Genomic DNA, 14,604 nt, shown 5'->3' on the forward strand with positions numbered 1-14,604 from the left:
CGGAGAAGTGCCCTTAGGACCCATATAAGGAAATTCCGCTCTATCTTACGTAAGACAGAGCCATACTCGAAAAAAACTTTCCGAAACTTGTGACAAACCGGAAGGAGTATTTTTGGAACAAAAATACTCCTTCAAACGTACAACTTAGTTTTTGAAACTTTGTCCATGTTTAGCATGGGAATCCAACTCTTTAACAGTGTAAAAAACTCAGTATGCATGAAACAGCAATTCACCCCCCCTTTAAGATATAAGAAAACACACGCATAAACCACGATGGAAACACATTTAACGAATAAATTCCTCAATGTGCATCCAAAAAGTCATGTGAGTTTGCGTGATGGGATGGCATTACTGGACCAACCAGTGGACCAATCCCGCTGAAATGCTGTTTTGGTTGTTCTGAAATGCCTGAGCAAAGTCTGTCGTCAAAGAGGTTCAGCATAATTTCCTCCCAGAACTGTCTCACACGACTGCGTTCCCAAACAGCAGCATCGCCTCGGAAAGCAAGATAACTTTATTGCATTTCGTCTGCGCGTTTTGAGGCGCAAGTAATTTATACAAAATTATTATTCTCCTATTGCAGCATCGGATTTTTAGCGCCAGTTTATCAGCAAGTGACGATTTTGTTCTCTTTGACTGACTGGATGGAAACGGTGCTTTATTCGCACGTTTTATGCGATACTCCAATTTTGCGCTTAAGTTAAATTTGCAACTTTGGATGTAAATATGGCTAGTGACCAACATGGGTGTTTTGTCTAAAGGCCCTGATAAGCCAAGCCGATGGTTGGTCAATGTCGTTGAGCGATGGCCAGGCCAAAATTTTGCGGCTTGACCCTATTTTTTTGCTAGTCGGACTGATTGAGTATGTCCAACAGTTGACAGTTCAGTTCCTGTAGTCCTTTAGGAGGCAAGAGAAATATGAAGAGAAAACGAATATGGAATAAGATACAATAGCACTGGTTTTTCTGACCACTTTCAGTCAGTCTGTTTTATTTGGTGCTCAAAGTTTGTTGAAATAAAAATTCTGCTCAGACACTCTAAAGTCCCATTAGTGACATTTTTGGTGAAATTTTGTGGACAAAAAAGGTCTATTGTGTTTTATCAGTAGTGTAGTGATTCATTTCAGAGCAGTTCACAGTCAATGAATACGGCACATTTATGCCAAGCGATTGCTTATAGTGTGTTCTGTTTGTCCTCGGAAGTAGGAAATTCCTAGTTCCCAGTAGGAACTTTAAACTGGAATGCTTTTAACAACTTTTAGTCAGAGTTGCGACTGGGAAACTCTGGGATCCGCAACAACCCCAACTTTAGAATCCAAAATGGCTGCCCAGCACATCAACCGTAGTGTAAAATATGTAAGGGTTAATGCCCGACGAGGTGTCCATTGTCAGGTATTAATGGACGACGGCAAGGCGTGAACCGTCCAGTCTTCCGCCGAAGTTCATTAATACCTGACAATGGACACCTCGAAGGGCATTAACCCACTTATACCATAGTCATTGCCAAATAACACATTTTTAAAACATTAGTTTATATTTTAATTAGTTTTACAATCGAAATCTAAAGTTTTTACAAACAATAACTTGGTTTCCCTGGTTACGCCTGACGGTTTATTTACTAGGTGTCCTCTATCACTTTTTAATGGACACCCTGCAGCCAGTCAGAATCAAGTATTCACCCAGACCATGGTATAATGTTTGTTATTAGACGGCTCTGTGGAATACTTGATTGTGATTGGTCAATAGCGCCATCCAGTGGTATGTAATTCCCAGATAACAACCGCTGGAAACAGATAACGCAGGCTCATCAGGGTTACTACAATAATCAGCGCTATACGCCTGCTAGGAACGTTTTTTCTTCGTGGAAGTTTTACGTTTGGTGAGCTAATAAAATATTAACTCAGTCAAATCAATATTTTGCGCACAATTATTTAATTATGTCATCCAGTATCGTGGACTTGCTCTCTCTCTCGTTTCATATAAACACAGATGCTGCCATTTTGCGACTATTGTTTTGTACACTGTTGGATTATGAGAAACGAACAGGAACGATTATAATTATTTATGTGGCGAAATGCTGTGTAATAAGTGGTATCACTGTATACCGGATCCCTTAAATGTCGCTAGCTAGCAACCGCTCTCTCCGCGGAAGCTTTGCGTTTAAAGAGCTTATAAAATATTTTGACTCAGATCAATATTTCGTGTCTAATTATTTACTTATGTGGCAAGTAGCCGTATAAGTAAGCGGTATAATCACGTCGGGGTCCTCATCATCCTGTCGCTTTTTATTCTGAGATAACAATCGGCTGAATGTATGCAGAGTTTACCAGGGTAACCGCTATATTTCTGCTGCTCCATAAGCGCCACCTACTGGCAGAGAGTGAAATTTCATTTTCGTTCAGAAAAAAAAATCCCCAAAATTAGGATAATAATGACATACATTGTTTGGTTCCTATTAGTCGTTCCATCATTCTTGATTTCCAGGTGCAGACACGCCACCATCTCACAGTTTTTTGGCAATCAGAAGCCCAACTGCGCCGGGTCATGTGACTTCTGCCGTGACCCCAAACTGGTCCGCGCTCAGCTGGCGAGAGCAGCCGCCCTCAGCACCAGCACCAGCACCGGCCCGGCCCAGACCGTGCCCAGGGGACCGTTCGGCTTCGATCCCGAACTCTACGCCGGAGGCAGGAAGGGTTATGGGTTTGAGAGGTCAGCTGACCTGTTACTTAAGCAGCAGTACGAGTCAGGGTAGTTATAGTTATAATAGTAGTTATTCTGTGAAGACTGAGAGGGCTTCTCTCTGTGTGTGTGTGTGTGTGTGTTCAGATGTGATGAGGAATGGGGCGATGAGGAAGATGACTCAGAAAAGAGAAAGAAAGAGTTCGGAAGCCTCTTCAAGAAGCAGATGAACCTGAGAAAGGTGAACACACGGCCAGCAGAAACACTACTTGCAAAATCAGGGAATCTCATGAAAATTTCACATTTCACCCCCAAAAAATCACAAGTCATTATCAAACATGTGGAAGATTGAAAAACATTGAATATTATACAGTATAACAAGTTTCACAAGAGTTGGAAGAGATTGTCATAGAAGTAATAACAGTACAAACTCCATTGGTTGTTATAGTTTGTGTCGTCGTGCAGCGTTATTGGTTTCAGCGTTTACAAAAAGCCTTGTCGCCGGAATCTTATTGGATCGCAGATGGTGAGGATGCAGTGTAACGAGTCCAGTTATTTTCATTTTACAGGGTTTTTGAAATGCCTAGTATTCTCAGTAGCGATTCTCAGTAAATACTGATGTACACTACCGTTCAAAAGTTTGGGCTCAGTAAGATCTTTTAAAGGTCCCGTTCTTCGTGATCCCATGTTTCAAACTTTAGTTAGTGTGTAATGTTGTTGTTAGAGTATAAATAATATCTGTAAAATTATAAAGCTCAAAGTTCAATGCCAAGCGAGATATTTTATTTAACAGAAGTTGACTACATCGAACGGCTCGATTGGACTACATCCCTCTACTTCCTGCTTTAATGACGTCATTAAAACCGTTTTTTGACTAACCTCCGCCCACAGGAATGCTCCCTCAACTCTACCGAAATTCGTTTATGTACTTGCGCACTTCTTATAACTTACTGTGTTTACTCAGCTCTTACGGTGATTTTCTGAAGTAAAACTGACGCTTCATCTTTTGTGTGATGTACAATAAACTTTATTAAACTCATCAGTATATGTTTGATCATCATTCAGACAGCAGACTTGTAGGCTATTAATAAATAATGGATACATACAAGCAGATGACAAATACGTTATAATAACCGTAATTAAACTACTAAACTATACCTGTTTCATCTCTATACAGCACTCTGACTCTGTAGGCATTATTGTCCGACTCGAAATGAACGCCGTTACTGAGAGTTTCTGATATTATCATCACTCCGTGAGATGAGATTGTCCTGACAGACTGAGCGCGAGCTCGTGAGGCTCCGCCCCCTGTGTCGTCCAGCAGCAGCTCATTTGCATTTAAAGGGCACACACTGAAACAGAGCGTTTTTCTGAGCCCCAAAAAATGACAATTTAAACATGCTGTAAAAAATGATCTGTTGGGTATTTTGAGCTGAAACTTCACATACACACTCTGGGGACATCAGAGACTTATTTTACATCTTGTGAAAAGGGGCATAATACGGGACCTTTAATGTTTTTGAAAATGTCTCTTCTTCTCACCAAGACTGCATTGATTTGACCAAAAATACAGTAAAACAGTAATATTGTGAAATATTATTACAATTTAATATAACTGTTTTCAATCTGAATATATTGTATATTGTAATTTATTCCTGTGATCAAAGCTGAATTTTCAGCATCATTACTGCAGTCTTCAGTGTCACATGATCCTTCAGAAATCAATTCAAATAAATGTAATAAAAATGGCAGTGGAGTAGAATACCAACATGATGGGCTCTATCTTAACGATCTAAGGACATGGTCACTTTTGCTAGTTTAACGGCGGAAAAAATGGTCGGTGCGCCCGGCGCATGGTCTAAAAGGGTTGTCACTATTCTCTTAATGAAATATTAATTAATAGTGTAGTAAGCATTGTGGACCCGTCTATAGGCGCATATTACTAATGCGCTCTTTAAATAACAAAATAAAAGAATGTGCCATTGACTTTAGACCAGGTTTCAGTTGGTCAATGGCTCAGTCTATTTCAGTTTGCCCTCAAAATAGCGACGGTCCAACAATGCGCCAGAACACACCTCGTTTTCAGACCAGCACACCCATGAGCGCACACACTGCGTCGGGCTGAAACTAGCAAAAAACACTTGTCAAGCTTGGTGCTGCATTGCACCGAGTGTATGATAGGGCCCGATGTATGGAAGCTATCCTTTGAATTATGTATTTCTCACATTAAAGAATGGCATTTTTTGCCCTACAGTAATGACGATTAGTGTAAATGTGCTCACATTTAATGTCACGCAAGTACAGTGATACATTGTCATGAGAAACAGCTTAACCACAGTCTTGCTTCGCTTCACCCTCTCAGTCTGAGTCTGTGCCAGAACGTCCCCCCACTCTCTCTCTCTCTCTCTCTCTCTCTCTCTCTCTCTCTCTCTCTCTCTCTCTCTCTCTCTCTCCACATCTGTTTTCCAGCTGTGTGTTTTGAGGCCTCTCCCATAAAGTTGAGCAATCTGCAGCTGTACTGAAGGCATTTCTCCTTTGGAGAACATGAAATCATTTATTTTCTTGATACAAGTTCTTTGTCATATTACAGAATCATAGGCAGTGGGTTTTGCACAGACAAGCCCCGCTCATATTTCTATAAAAATGTAGTCATTTACTATGATTTTACAGTACTAACAGTAATTTTTGTAAACTATAGTTATTGTGAGGAAAATAAAGAGGTTTGATCATGTCATCAACTTCTCTTTTGTTTGCGTGTTTATAGGGTTCAGATGTGGCAAAGGAGACGTTTGTTCCACCAGGTCAGTGCTTGAGTTGGTACATATGTAATTTTCCATGCTAAGGACATATTGAGGATTTTTATTTGTTTATTATTATTTAATAAATGTGACAGTGTGTCAAGTGTAAAGCATCACGTTGTTGGTGTTTTCTCAGATGATGATTGCGTGTTGAAGGATGCTGCTAGTCAGAGGATACCCAGACTCACGGTGAAGGTATTTATAAAAACAAAAATCATCACATCCTAATTGAGAGAGAGAGAGAGAGAGAGAGAGAGAGAGAGAGAGAGAGAGAGAGAGAGAGAGAGAGAGAGAGAGAGAGAGAGAGAGAGAGAGAGAGAGAGAGAGAGAGAGAGAGAGAGAGAGAGAGAGAGAGAGAGAGAGAGAGAGAGAGAGAGAGAGAGAGAGAATATATATACAGACAGACAGATAGATAGACAGACAGACAAGACAAAGATAGATGGATGGATGGATATATATATAGACAGTTTATTGATAGATAAGCAGACACAGACAGACAAGACAAAGATAGATAGATAGATATATAGATAGATGGATGGATGGATGGATGGATGGATAGATGAATAGATAGATAGATGGATGGATGGATGGATGGATGGATGGATGGATAGATAGATAGATAGATAGTTAGACAGTTTATTGATAGATAAGCAGACACAGACAGACAGACAAGACAAAGATAGATAGATAGATAGATAGATAGATAGATAGATAGATAGATAGATAGATAGATAGATAGATAGATAGATAGATAGATAGATGGATGGATAGATGAATAGATGAATAGATAAATAGATAGATGGATGGATGGATAGAGAGATATACAGACTATAGATGGATGGATGGATATATAGATAGATGGATATAGACAGACGATAGATAGATGGATGATAATAAACTAGGTAACACTTTACAATACGTTCTCATTTGTTAAAATGTTGTTAATGCATAAACTAACAAACAACATTTATTACACTTAGTGCTGTAGAAGTATTGTTCATTGTTAGTCGATGTTAACTAATGTAAATAAGTTTATATTTTCAAATCATTTGATCACCTATTCACAGATAAATAAGTTATGATGATGGAAATATATGTCAGTGGTTCAGTAATTATGTATACATGTGACATCTCTAAACCGTCCAGCATCAGATATCAGTATCGTCATCCGGCATTGAAAATCTATATCGTCGACCACTAACATTAGTCATGTATTGCTCTTGTTTTATTGCTTGTGTGCTACATTTTTTAATATTAGTGGATTTAATCATTCATAGACAAAGCAATAGAACACTGTGTCAAAATAAATGGGTGTAAATCTGTGGTTTACCATCATGAGTTTCCCAGACGGTGAGAGATGAGTAATGCTGCCCTCTACTGGCACACATGTGCACTGGAGGCCCAGACTGTGTCTCAAACAAACCTTGATGTGTGTGTGTGTTTTAGAGCAGAGAGCACTGCCTGTCTCTGCTGCAGGAGTGTGTGTCCAGCCACAGGGGGGCAGCAGAGCTTTCACACAGGTAACGTCACGATTTCACCATCACTGTCTATTCTAATATACTCCTGAGATGCAGCAATTCATTTTTTACCTATTGTTGTGTTTTTTGTGTGCTTATTAACACAATAATATATTTAATACCATCATGTGTGATATTTATTGTAATTTCTGTGATCTGGACTGTTTTCTTCTGGTAGCTTCGAGGCTCTTGATCAGGCTGTCGAAATAGAGCATGAGATATTCAAGGCCAGTAAATCAGCAAACCTGTACAAGGCAGCGGTCCTCAAGAGAGTGAGTGCTTCAGCTCGTCATATGTGCAGCCTTTCTCAGTAACAGTAGGAGTTCACACATATAAACCCCTCTCCAGGTGTCAGAGATGAAGAAAAGCGCAGCTGAGGAGAAACGGTGTGAATCTGCTGAAGCCACTGCGACCTGCTCTTCATCATCTCAGACTCAACATCTAGACGGCTTCACTTCAGCTTCTCAAGTCTACTCGGTGAGACAGTCACAGTTTGTCCTTAGAGATGCACATGCATATTTAAAAGTGTGTATATATTAGGGTGTATCAGGGAGTATAAATACACTGAGAACTAAATGAGTTACAGCTGGGGATAGTCGGTAACCAAACGAAACTAAACACAGCGGGGAAACAGGAACTAAAGGAAACAGAACAGAATTTCTAAATAAAAGATTGTTAGCCTACACTTTATTTTAAGATGCCATTGTTACAGTGTAATTATGTATTTAAGTACTGAGTAATATTAATTAACAACATGTACTTACTATAGGGTTAGGGCAGGACTAAGGTTTGGTTGATGTATAGTAATTATGTAATCATGCATAATTTACTATTATTACTATGGTAAGTACATTGTAAAATAAAATGTTACCTAAAAGATAACAGAACAGAACAGAACCGTAACAATATGTTTAATGACATCTTTTTACTAAGTACTAAGAATGAAGGCCAGTATCACTGATACTGATTAAAATGCTAAAGTTATTATTGCCATTCTACATTATTGTATAATTGAAAGCAGGCCTAAACTTCAAACTATCAAGATTATTTTATTTTATTAACAATTGCATAACATTAAAAATATAAATGCATATCAGGTATTCATGTTAAACATACAACTCTATCTATCTATCTATCTATCTATCTATCTATCTATCTATCTATCTATCTATCTATCTATCTATCTATCTATCTATCTATCTATCTATCTATCTATATCTGTCTATCTGTCTATCTATCTATCTATCTATCTATCTATCTATCTATCTATCTATCTATCGTCTGTCTATCTATCTATCTATCTATCGTCTGTCTATCTGTCTATCTATCTATCTATCTATCTATCGATCTTCTGTCTGTTAGTTCATGTTAACTAAAGAATTAACTAATGTTAACAAATGTTACTTTAATCAATTAACATGTATCTGCATTTAGAATACATTTGTGACCCTGGACCACAAAGCCAGTCACATGGGTAATTTTTTTTATTTAAAATTGAGATATTGAGAATTGAGATGAAAGCTGAATAAATAAGCTTTCCATTGATGTATGGTTTGTTTGGATAGGACAATATTTGGCCGAGAAAAAACTACAAATCTGGAATCTGAGGGTGCAAAAAAATTGAAACATTGAGAAAATCACCTTTAAAGTTGTCCATTTATGTTCATGATTATGCTGCATTCACAATGCACTCAATTCACTCAAAAAAATTAAATAATTTTTGGGATGAAAGAAAAATCTATAATTTTGACCCGTACTATGTATTGTTGGCTATTGCCACAAATATACCCGTGCGACTCGTGACTTTTGTGATCCAGGGTCACATTTATCTTCCGTGATAGCAGATCATTACAACTAAAACAGGTTATTCAGTTTGAAATAATAGTGGGGCGGGACATTGTTTTTGTTTCCTGGGATTCAGATTGAGCATAAAATGTAATATGTAAAATGTAATCTTGTCCTTCACATTCCAGCTGAAGAGGAAGCGTGTGGGCGCTGGATTTCGTGGCTCGTCCAGCCTGTTCCAGACAGCTGGAGATCTTCTGAACTCTCAGAAGGAGATGCTCGGCACGGACCCCGTCTGTGAGGAAGAGGAGGAGGAAACCGGAAAGACACAGGAGATGAAAAGCACTAAAACAACACCCGCCGGCTTGTCCCCCATCAAAGCCAAAACCAGCACCACTTCCTCCCTGAGCAGCCCGAGCAAAAAACTCTCTAAGAAGCAGCAGAAACTAGCAGAAGCAGCCAAAGACATGCGCTGTATATCACAGTATTTCGGGAAAAAGCAAGTAGACGCCTCTCAGACGAAAGGAGGAAGTGTTAAATCGGAGCCTCAGGAGGAAAGATCTCCCCATCACTCGCCATCACCAGATCTGACTGACTTCATAATGATGAATAACACCTCCATGGATGTAGAAAGCATTTCAGAGAATGACGCTGCTGCGCACGCGAGTCCCTCTGCAGAAGAGGATGAGGCGATCATGGACCGGTATGATGGGAGAAGACACTCTCTCTCAGAGTTGTTTGATATCTAGGGTGTGTTCACACTTGGCGGATTTGGTTCGATTAAAGGGGTGGTTGATTATGATTTAGTGTGTAATGTTGCTGTTTGAGCATAAACAACGTCTGCAAAGTTACGACCCTCAAAGTTCAAAGCAAAGGGAGATATTTGCTTTTACAGAAATCGCATTATAAGGACTACAACAAACGGCTGGTAGGGACTACACAACATTCCTCCCAGGTTAGTGACATATCGAACCCTAAAATTTACATAAACCCCGCCCCCAGGAACGCGATTTATAGATTATCAAGACAGAGTATGCTAATCATTGACAAGAAGATAACTACACATAAGCTACATAAATTCATCAACTAACCATTCAGAAATGTTGTCACTCCACCATCTTTCTGAAATTTTCAGTGTGTGCGTGTGTAAGGTAATAGGAGCTGATAACATATGAGCTCTTGAAGCTCCGCCCCCTGTGCTGGGAGCAGCAGCTCATTTGCATTTAAAGGAACAGACACAAAAACGGTGCATTTTTGCTCACCCTCAAAAAGTGACAATTTAACATGCTATATAAAAATATCTGTGGGGTATTTTGAGCTAACACTTCACATACACACTCTGGGGACATCAAAGACTTATTGTACATCTTGTGAAAAAGTAATTATACCACTCCTTTAAAATGAATCCTGGTGCGATTGCTCTGTTAGTGCGGTTCATTTGAATAAGTGGCCATCTGAAACCTGGTGCGCACCGAACAAGCAGACCGAGACCACAGTCCGCTTCCAAACGAAGCTCTTCACAAGTTCTCAGCTGGTAAAAATAATATCATACTGTATGTACGCATATACAACGAGCGCGTTTAGCCCAGAAAGCATTGTTTTGGATGTTTGTAATCATTTAAAGCAAACTTAAAGCATTGTAAGCTCAGTTTGGCAAAATCAGGCTACGTCTACATTAATCCAGGTAGAGGTTTCATTTCAAAACGCTCTCCGTCTATCCTAGCGTTTTCCAAAGGTTTCTTATCCACACTCGAACGTTGGAAAACGCTAAATTTACCCGACCGTGCATGCATGTGTAAACCCTCATAAAAGTTCACTGAGATGATACAGACAGACATAAAGTTATCACACAATTCTTCTGGCAGGATCATTTTATTAAGCAAAATCTCAGCATTCACTGAAGCGTCCAGGTCGCACTCAGTCACCATTATATGTTTGGTGTAAAACTCTGCTCTCATGTTTCAGCGGGTCAGCGAATACGAGTACATTTTCTGTCATCTTTGCAGGACTGTGATATGAAGAGTGTGCAAAGTAACATTTTATCAACTCTGTGAAAGTGAATAGCACATAACAGGCACAATTTGTCCTTTTAACTCCTCTTCGCGTCGTGCCTAACAACACCCTTCAGCCGTGACTTATTCACGAGACAGCACTAGCCTCTCTTACCTTATTGCTTTTATAAAACGGTTACCACACAATACAAATATTAAAGCTAAAAATATGTATCAATGCAACTTTAATGAAGTAAAATCACTAAAATCCTTCCTTCCGCTGGAAAAAAGTAGTCCCTGACCGTGAACAGCAACAAAAGTTACATTATTTCACCATTAGATGGTGGAAAAGACTGTCTTTATGAGTGAGTGAGTCAGTCAGTAGAGAAGACTTTTATATTGAAAGGACTGAAATTTGTTGTGAAAACCCTTTAACTGTTAAAAGGACAAGATATCGCAGTGGACATTCAAACAGATTTTTGATTATGAATATAGGACTGACCTGAAGGAAAATGCTATATCTAGTGTAAATGAAGGTACACTCGCTTACTCGATCTCTCACAATACTCTACTCTATAAGCTTCAGTGAACAATATTGAGAGCATGTGTGGTTGCTACTCTAGGAGTGTTGTGTAGTGATGCATAGAACCGTCGAGTGAAGCGTGTTCGCGAGTCTATCGTGAATAAAACACAGCTATTGACCAATCAGAATCAAGGACTGGAACGAACCGTTTTATAAATATCTATGGGTTCAATATGCGTCAGATGACTAAACTTGCGTCTTCGTTTTCAAATGGCCTCAGTCATAAAAGTCTTTTTTGTTTTGCATCTTTAGGTTCAGTGTTAAAAATGATGAGCGCTAAGCGAACCAGAACCAAATGTAGCGGTTTCCTTTTTTTTTTTTTTTTTTTTGTTGGTCCGGATCAAGTGAACTGAACTAGTGTGAACACACCCTCAGTCATCATGGAGGAAATGCCTTAAATGTTCTCAATGTGTTCTGAACCGCTGTTTCTTTGTCCAAACAGAGGGAATCTGAAGTCTGACGGCCAACAAGAATCGCCAAAACAAGTAACATCACAATTTATTCTTCATCAAAGGAATCATATACGTAAAAAAAAGAAAATCCGTAATTTTTTAATCCGAGAGTAAAGCCGAAATATTTCAAGATTAAAGTTGAAATATTTCAAGATTATATTTTGAGATTAAAGTCATAATATTTTGAAAATAAAGTTGTAATATTTTGAGAATAAAATAAAAACTATGAGAATACAGTCTTCCGTAGTTCTTTTATTTTTTATTTAATTTTTATTAATTTTTTTAAGAAATGCGCCTGTGAAGTCGAATTGCCTCTGACATGGATCTAATCATAATAGTAACTATAAACATAAAACATTTTTTTTTACTTTATTCTCAAAATATTACGACTTTATTCTTGAAATATTTCGACTTTATTCTCAAAACATTTCAATATATTCTCAAAATATTTCAACTTTATTCTCAAAATATTTCAACTTTATTCTCAAAACATTTCAACTTTATTCTCAAAATATTTCAACTTTATTCTCAAAATATTTCAACTTTTTTCTTGAAATGCTAAGACGTTATTCTCATAATTTAATTTTTTTTTTTACAAATATATATATATTTTTTTTCTATACGTTTATGGTTCAGGGCTTCTGTAAAATTATGAGAAACATTGACCTTAGGGAAAAAAATGAATGATTAAAATATAGTATATGACCCCTTTAACAAGAGCTTTATGGAGAGCCGATTGTCATGTCAGTAGCCTGTCTCTTTTCCTCAGTCACGAGAGGAGAGAGCGGCATCTCCTCCTGCGAAACGCAACCGCGTGATGAAGGACAGCAAGAGAGTGACCTTTGACCCGGTGGTGCAGGAGACGCAGTTTGGCACTATGAACGGAGATGCGGCTGCGATTTCACGAAAGCCTGTGACACTGAAGGAGGCCGCTGATATCGTGGTCCGATGTCTGGATCCGTTCTACAAAAAGGGCAAATTCGCAAACAAGGTGATCATTTCCATTCAAATGTAAAACACGTACAAAGTAAGATGTTAGAATGAAAGCTTCAATTTTGCTCCTTTTCCCCGACAGGATTTGTTCAAATCCTTTGCACGTTTCCTCTCCCATCTTCTCACTGAGGGAAAAACTGCACGTCGAGGCCAAGGTGAGACTATCCTTAACCTCATAAAAATCCAACATTTTTCAAATGCTGAATTAGCGCTTTATAACTTCTCATTTTTCCCCACAGTGAAGATGGAAGCGAAGAGCCTCATCAAGGGTTTCTTCAGCAGGATTCAGCGCTGTGAGAGCGAGGCAGACTGGAGACACTTGAAAGTCCAGGACAGATAGCGATCTCCATCTTTATCATCCCTTCATCCAAACCCCTGGAGATCCTCCAATCCCTGTCATGTCCGAGATGCCGCATGTTTAGCAGCTGCTGCTGTATATCTCAGGTGTAGCGTGAGGGCCTAAGCATATATTGCACATGAATATGAACTGATGAAAAGCGCATTTTCATGTTGGAAATCTGAACAAGCAACAGACCGCAATAACTGTAATGTAGCATTAGTTGCTTATAATGCACTCGAAGGAGTGCGAACTGTATTGAAAACTCCATTAAAAGTGAACAAATGGAAAATGGAGAAGTACTTCATGCTGAATAATTTATGGCATAATTGGGAAGTTTGTGTGTCTTCAACACGAGCGGTAAACCTCCGGTTTTTCAGTAGCCTCAGTTGCATATATATTTTTCTCATTTATTTTCTCCACAGGGATTGCAAAACATCATTTGTATAGTATATAGTATATTTATGTCATTATGTCATCTTTTATGAGTGCATGAACTGCTCAGTAGCATTGGGAATGACCATCACATTTTCTCTATGGTTCTTAAATGATGGTTTATGCTTTTGTTGAAACCATTTGTTCCCATTATTTCAACATGCTTTTAATTAACAGCTGAATTAATTGTGAAAAACTACATTTCCCATGATGCTCTACAGAAAAATCCACCAATCAGAGTTGCGGTGAGCAAGTCGTACCAGAAAAGCCTGCAAGGCGCTTCCACTCTGTCAAAATACGTAAACGCTTGTATATAAATGCAATTAGCAATAAACTTAAAATGTATTGATTTATAGATATAATCAGCAAATTTAAATAAATAGTTTGATATTTTACATAACTCTGTAATTTGATTGTCATTCGCAGTGCTGGTTGGTTTGGTTTATGGCTTATAATGCTTTAATGAAGAATTACAAAAAGATCTCTATGGGAAAAAAACACATGAAATCAATGCCACTGTGAAAGTGGGCGGGCACTAATGCAGTCTAATATTGGAGTTTTCTGATTGGTGGATCTCGCTTCAGGATTATGGGTATTGTAGTTCTTCACTGGGAACTCGGCTTTTTAAACACCTTTGCAAAAGTGAAGTTCACACACTGACTTCTACAGAAGGATAAATCATCGCTTAGCCTCAGAGGTCTGTCTTGAAGTGTTTGTTACTGAAAATCAATTATTTAATAGAGAAACTGAATGGGAATTTTAATGGGAGTTAGGATACTGTTGTGCTCTTGCTGTCACATTTATGCTGCATTATGGGTCGCCTAGATCTCACATTTGTCTTCAGTTTTATTGCTGCACATAAGAAAAAAAGTACCTATTCATTAAATCTGGCTTCGTGCTATTATTAGGCACCTCTAAAATTACACCTTAATCATGTCATTGTCTTCCTCTCTGCGGGAAACTGCTCGAAATAAACGAGTTTAACGCTCGACTGAGCCCACAGTCACTGCTGAATGGAGACCCCCTAATTATCCC

At 38.6% G+C, this 14,604-nt stretch overlaps 1 protein-coding gene across 2 annotated transcripts in view; it reads left to right on the forward strand.

Annotated features, from left to right (window-relative positions):
• Nucleotides 1–13,433, forward strand: part of recql5 (RecQ helicase-like 5) — a 35,715-nt gene extending 22,282 nt beyond the window's left edge. The window contains exons 8-19 of one of the 2 annotated variants that reach the window (XM_079866168.1): nt 2,484–2,708; nt 2,826–2,919; nt 5,443–5,479; nt 5,613–5,671; nt 6,923–6,996; nt 7,172–7,265; nt 7,342–7,470; nt 8,967–9,481; nt 11,795–11,837; nt 12,556–12,795; nt 12,880–12,952; nt 13,037–13,433. In XM_079866168.1, coding sequence (XP_079722294.1) covers nt 2,484–2,708; nt 2,826–2,919; nt 5,443–5,479; nt 5,613–5,671; nt 6,923–6,996; nt 7,172–7,265; nt 7,342–7,470; nt 8,967–9,481; nt 11,795–11,837; nt 12,556–12,795; nt 12,880–12,952; nt 13,037–13,137 — 1,684 coding nt within the window. In that variant the 3' untranslated portion in view covers nt 13,138–13,433. The remainder of the gene's footprint in view (nt 1–2,483; nt 2,709–2,825; nt 2,920–5,442; nt 5,480–5,612; nt 5,672–6,922; nt 6,997–7,171; nt 7,266–7,341; nt 7,471–8,966; nt 9,482–11,794; nt 11,838–12,555; nt 12,796–12,879; nt 12,953–13,036) is intronic. The other variant, XM_079866169.1, reaches the window with a different exon arrangement.
• The last annotated feature ends 1,171 nt before the right edge of the window (nt 13,434–14,604 follow it).

Source organism: Squalius cephalus (assembly GCF_949319135.1).
Source record: "Squalius cephalus genome assembly, chromosome: 1".
Classification (NCBI taxonomy): domain Eukaryota; kingdom Metazoa; phylum Chordata; class Actinopteri; order Cypriniformes; family Leuciscidae; genus Squalius; species Squalius cephalus.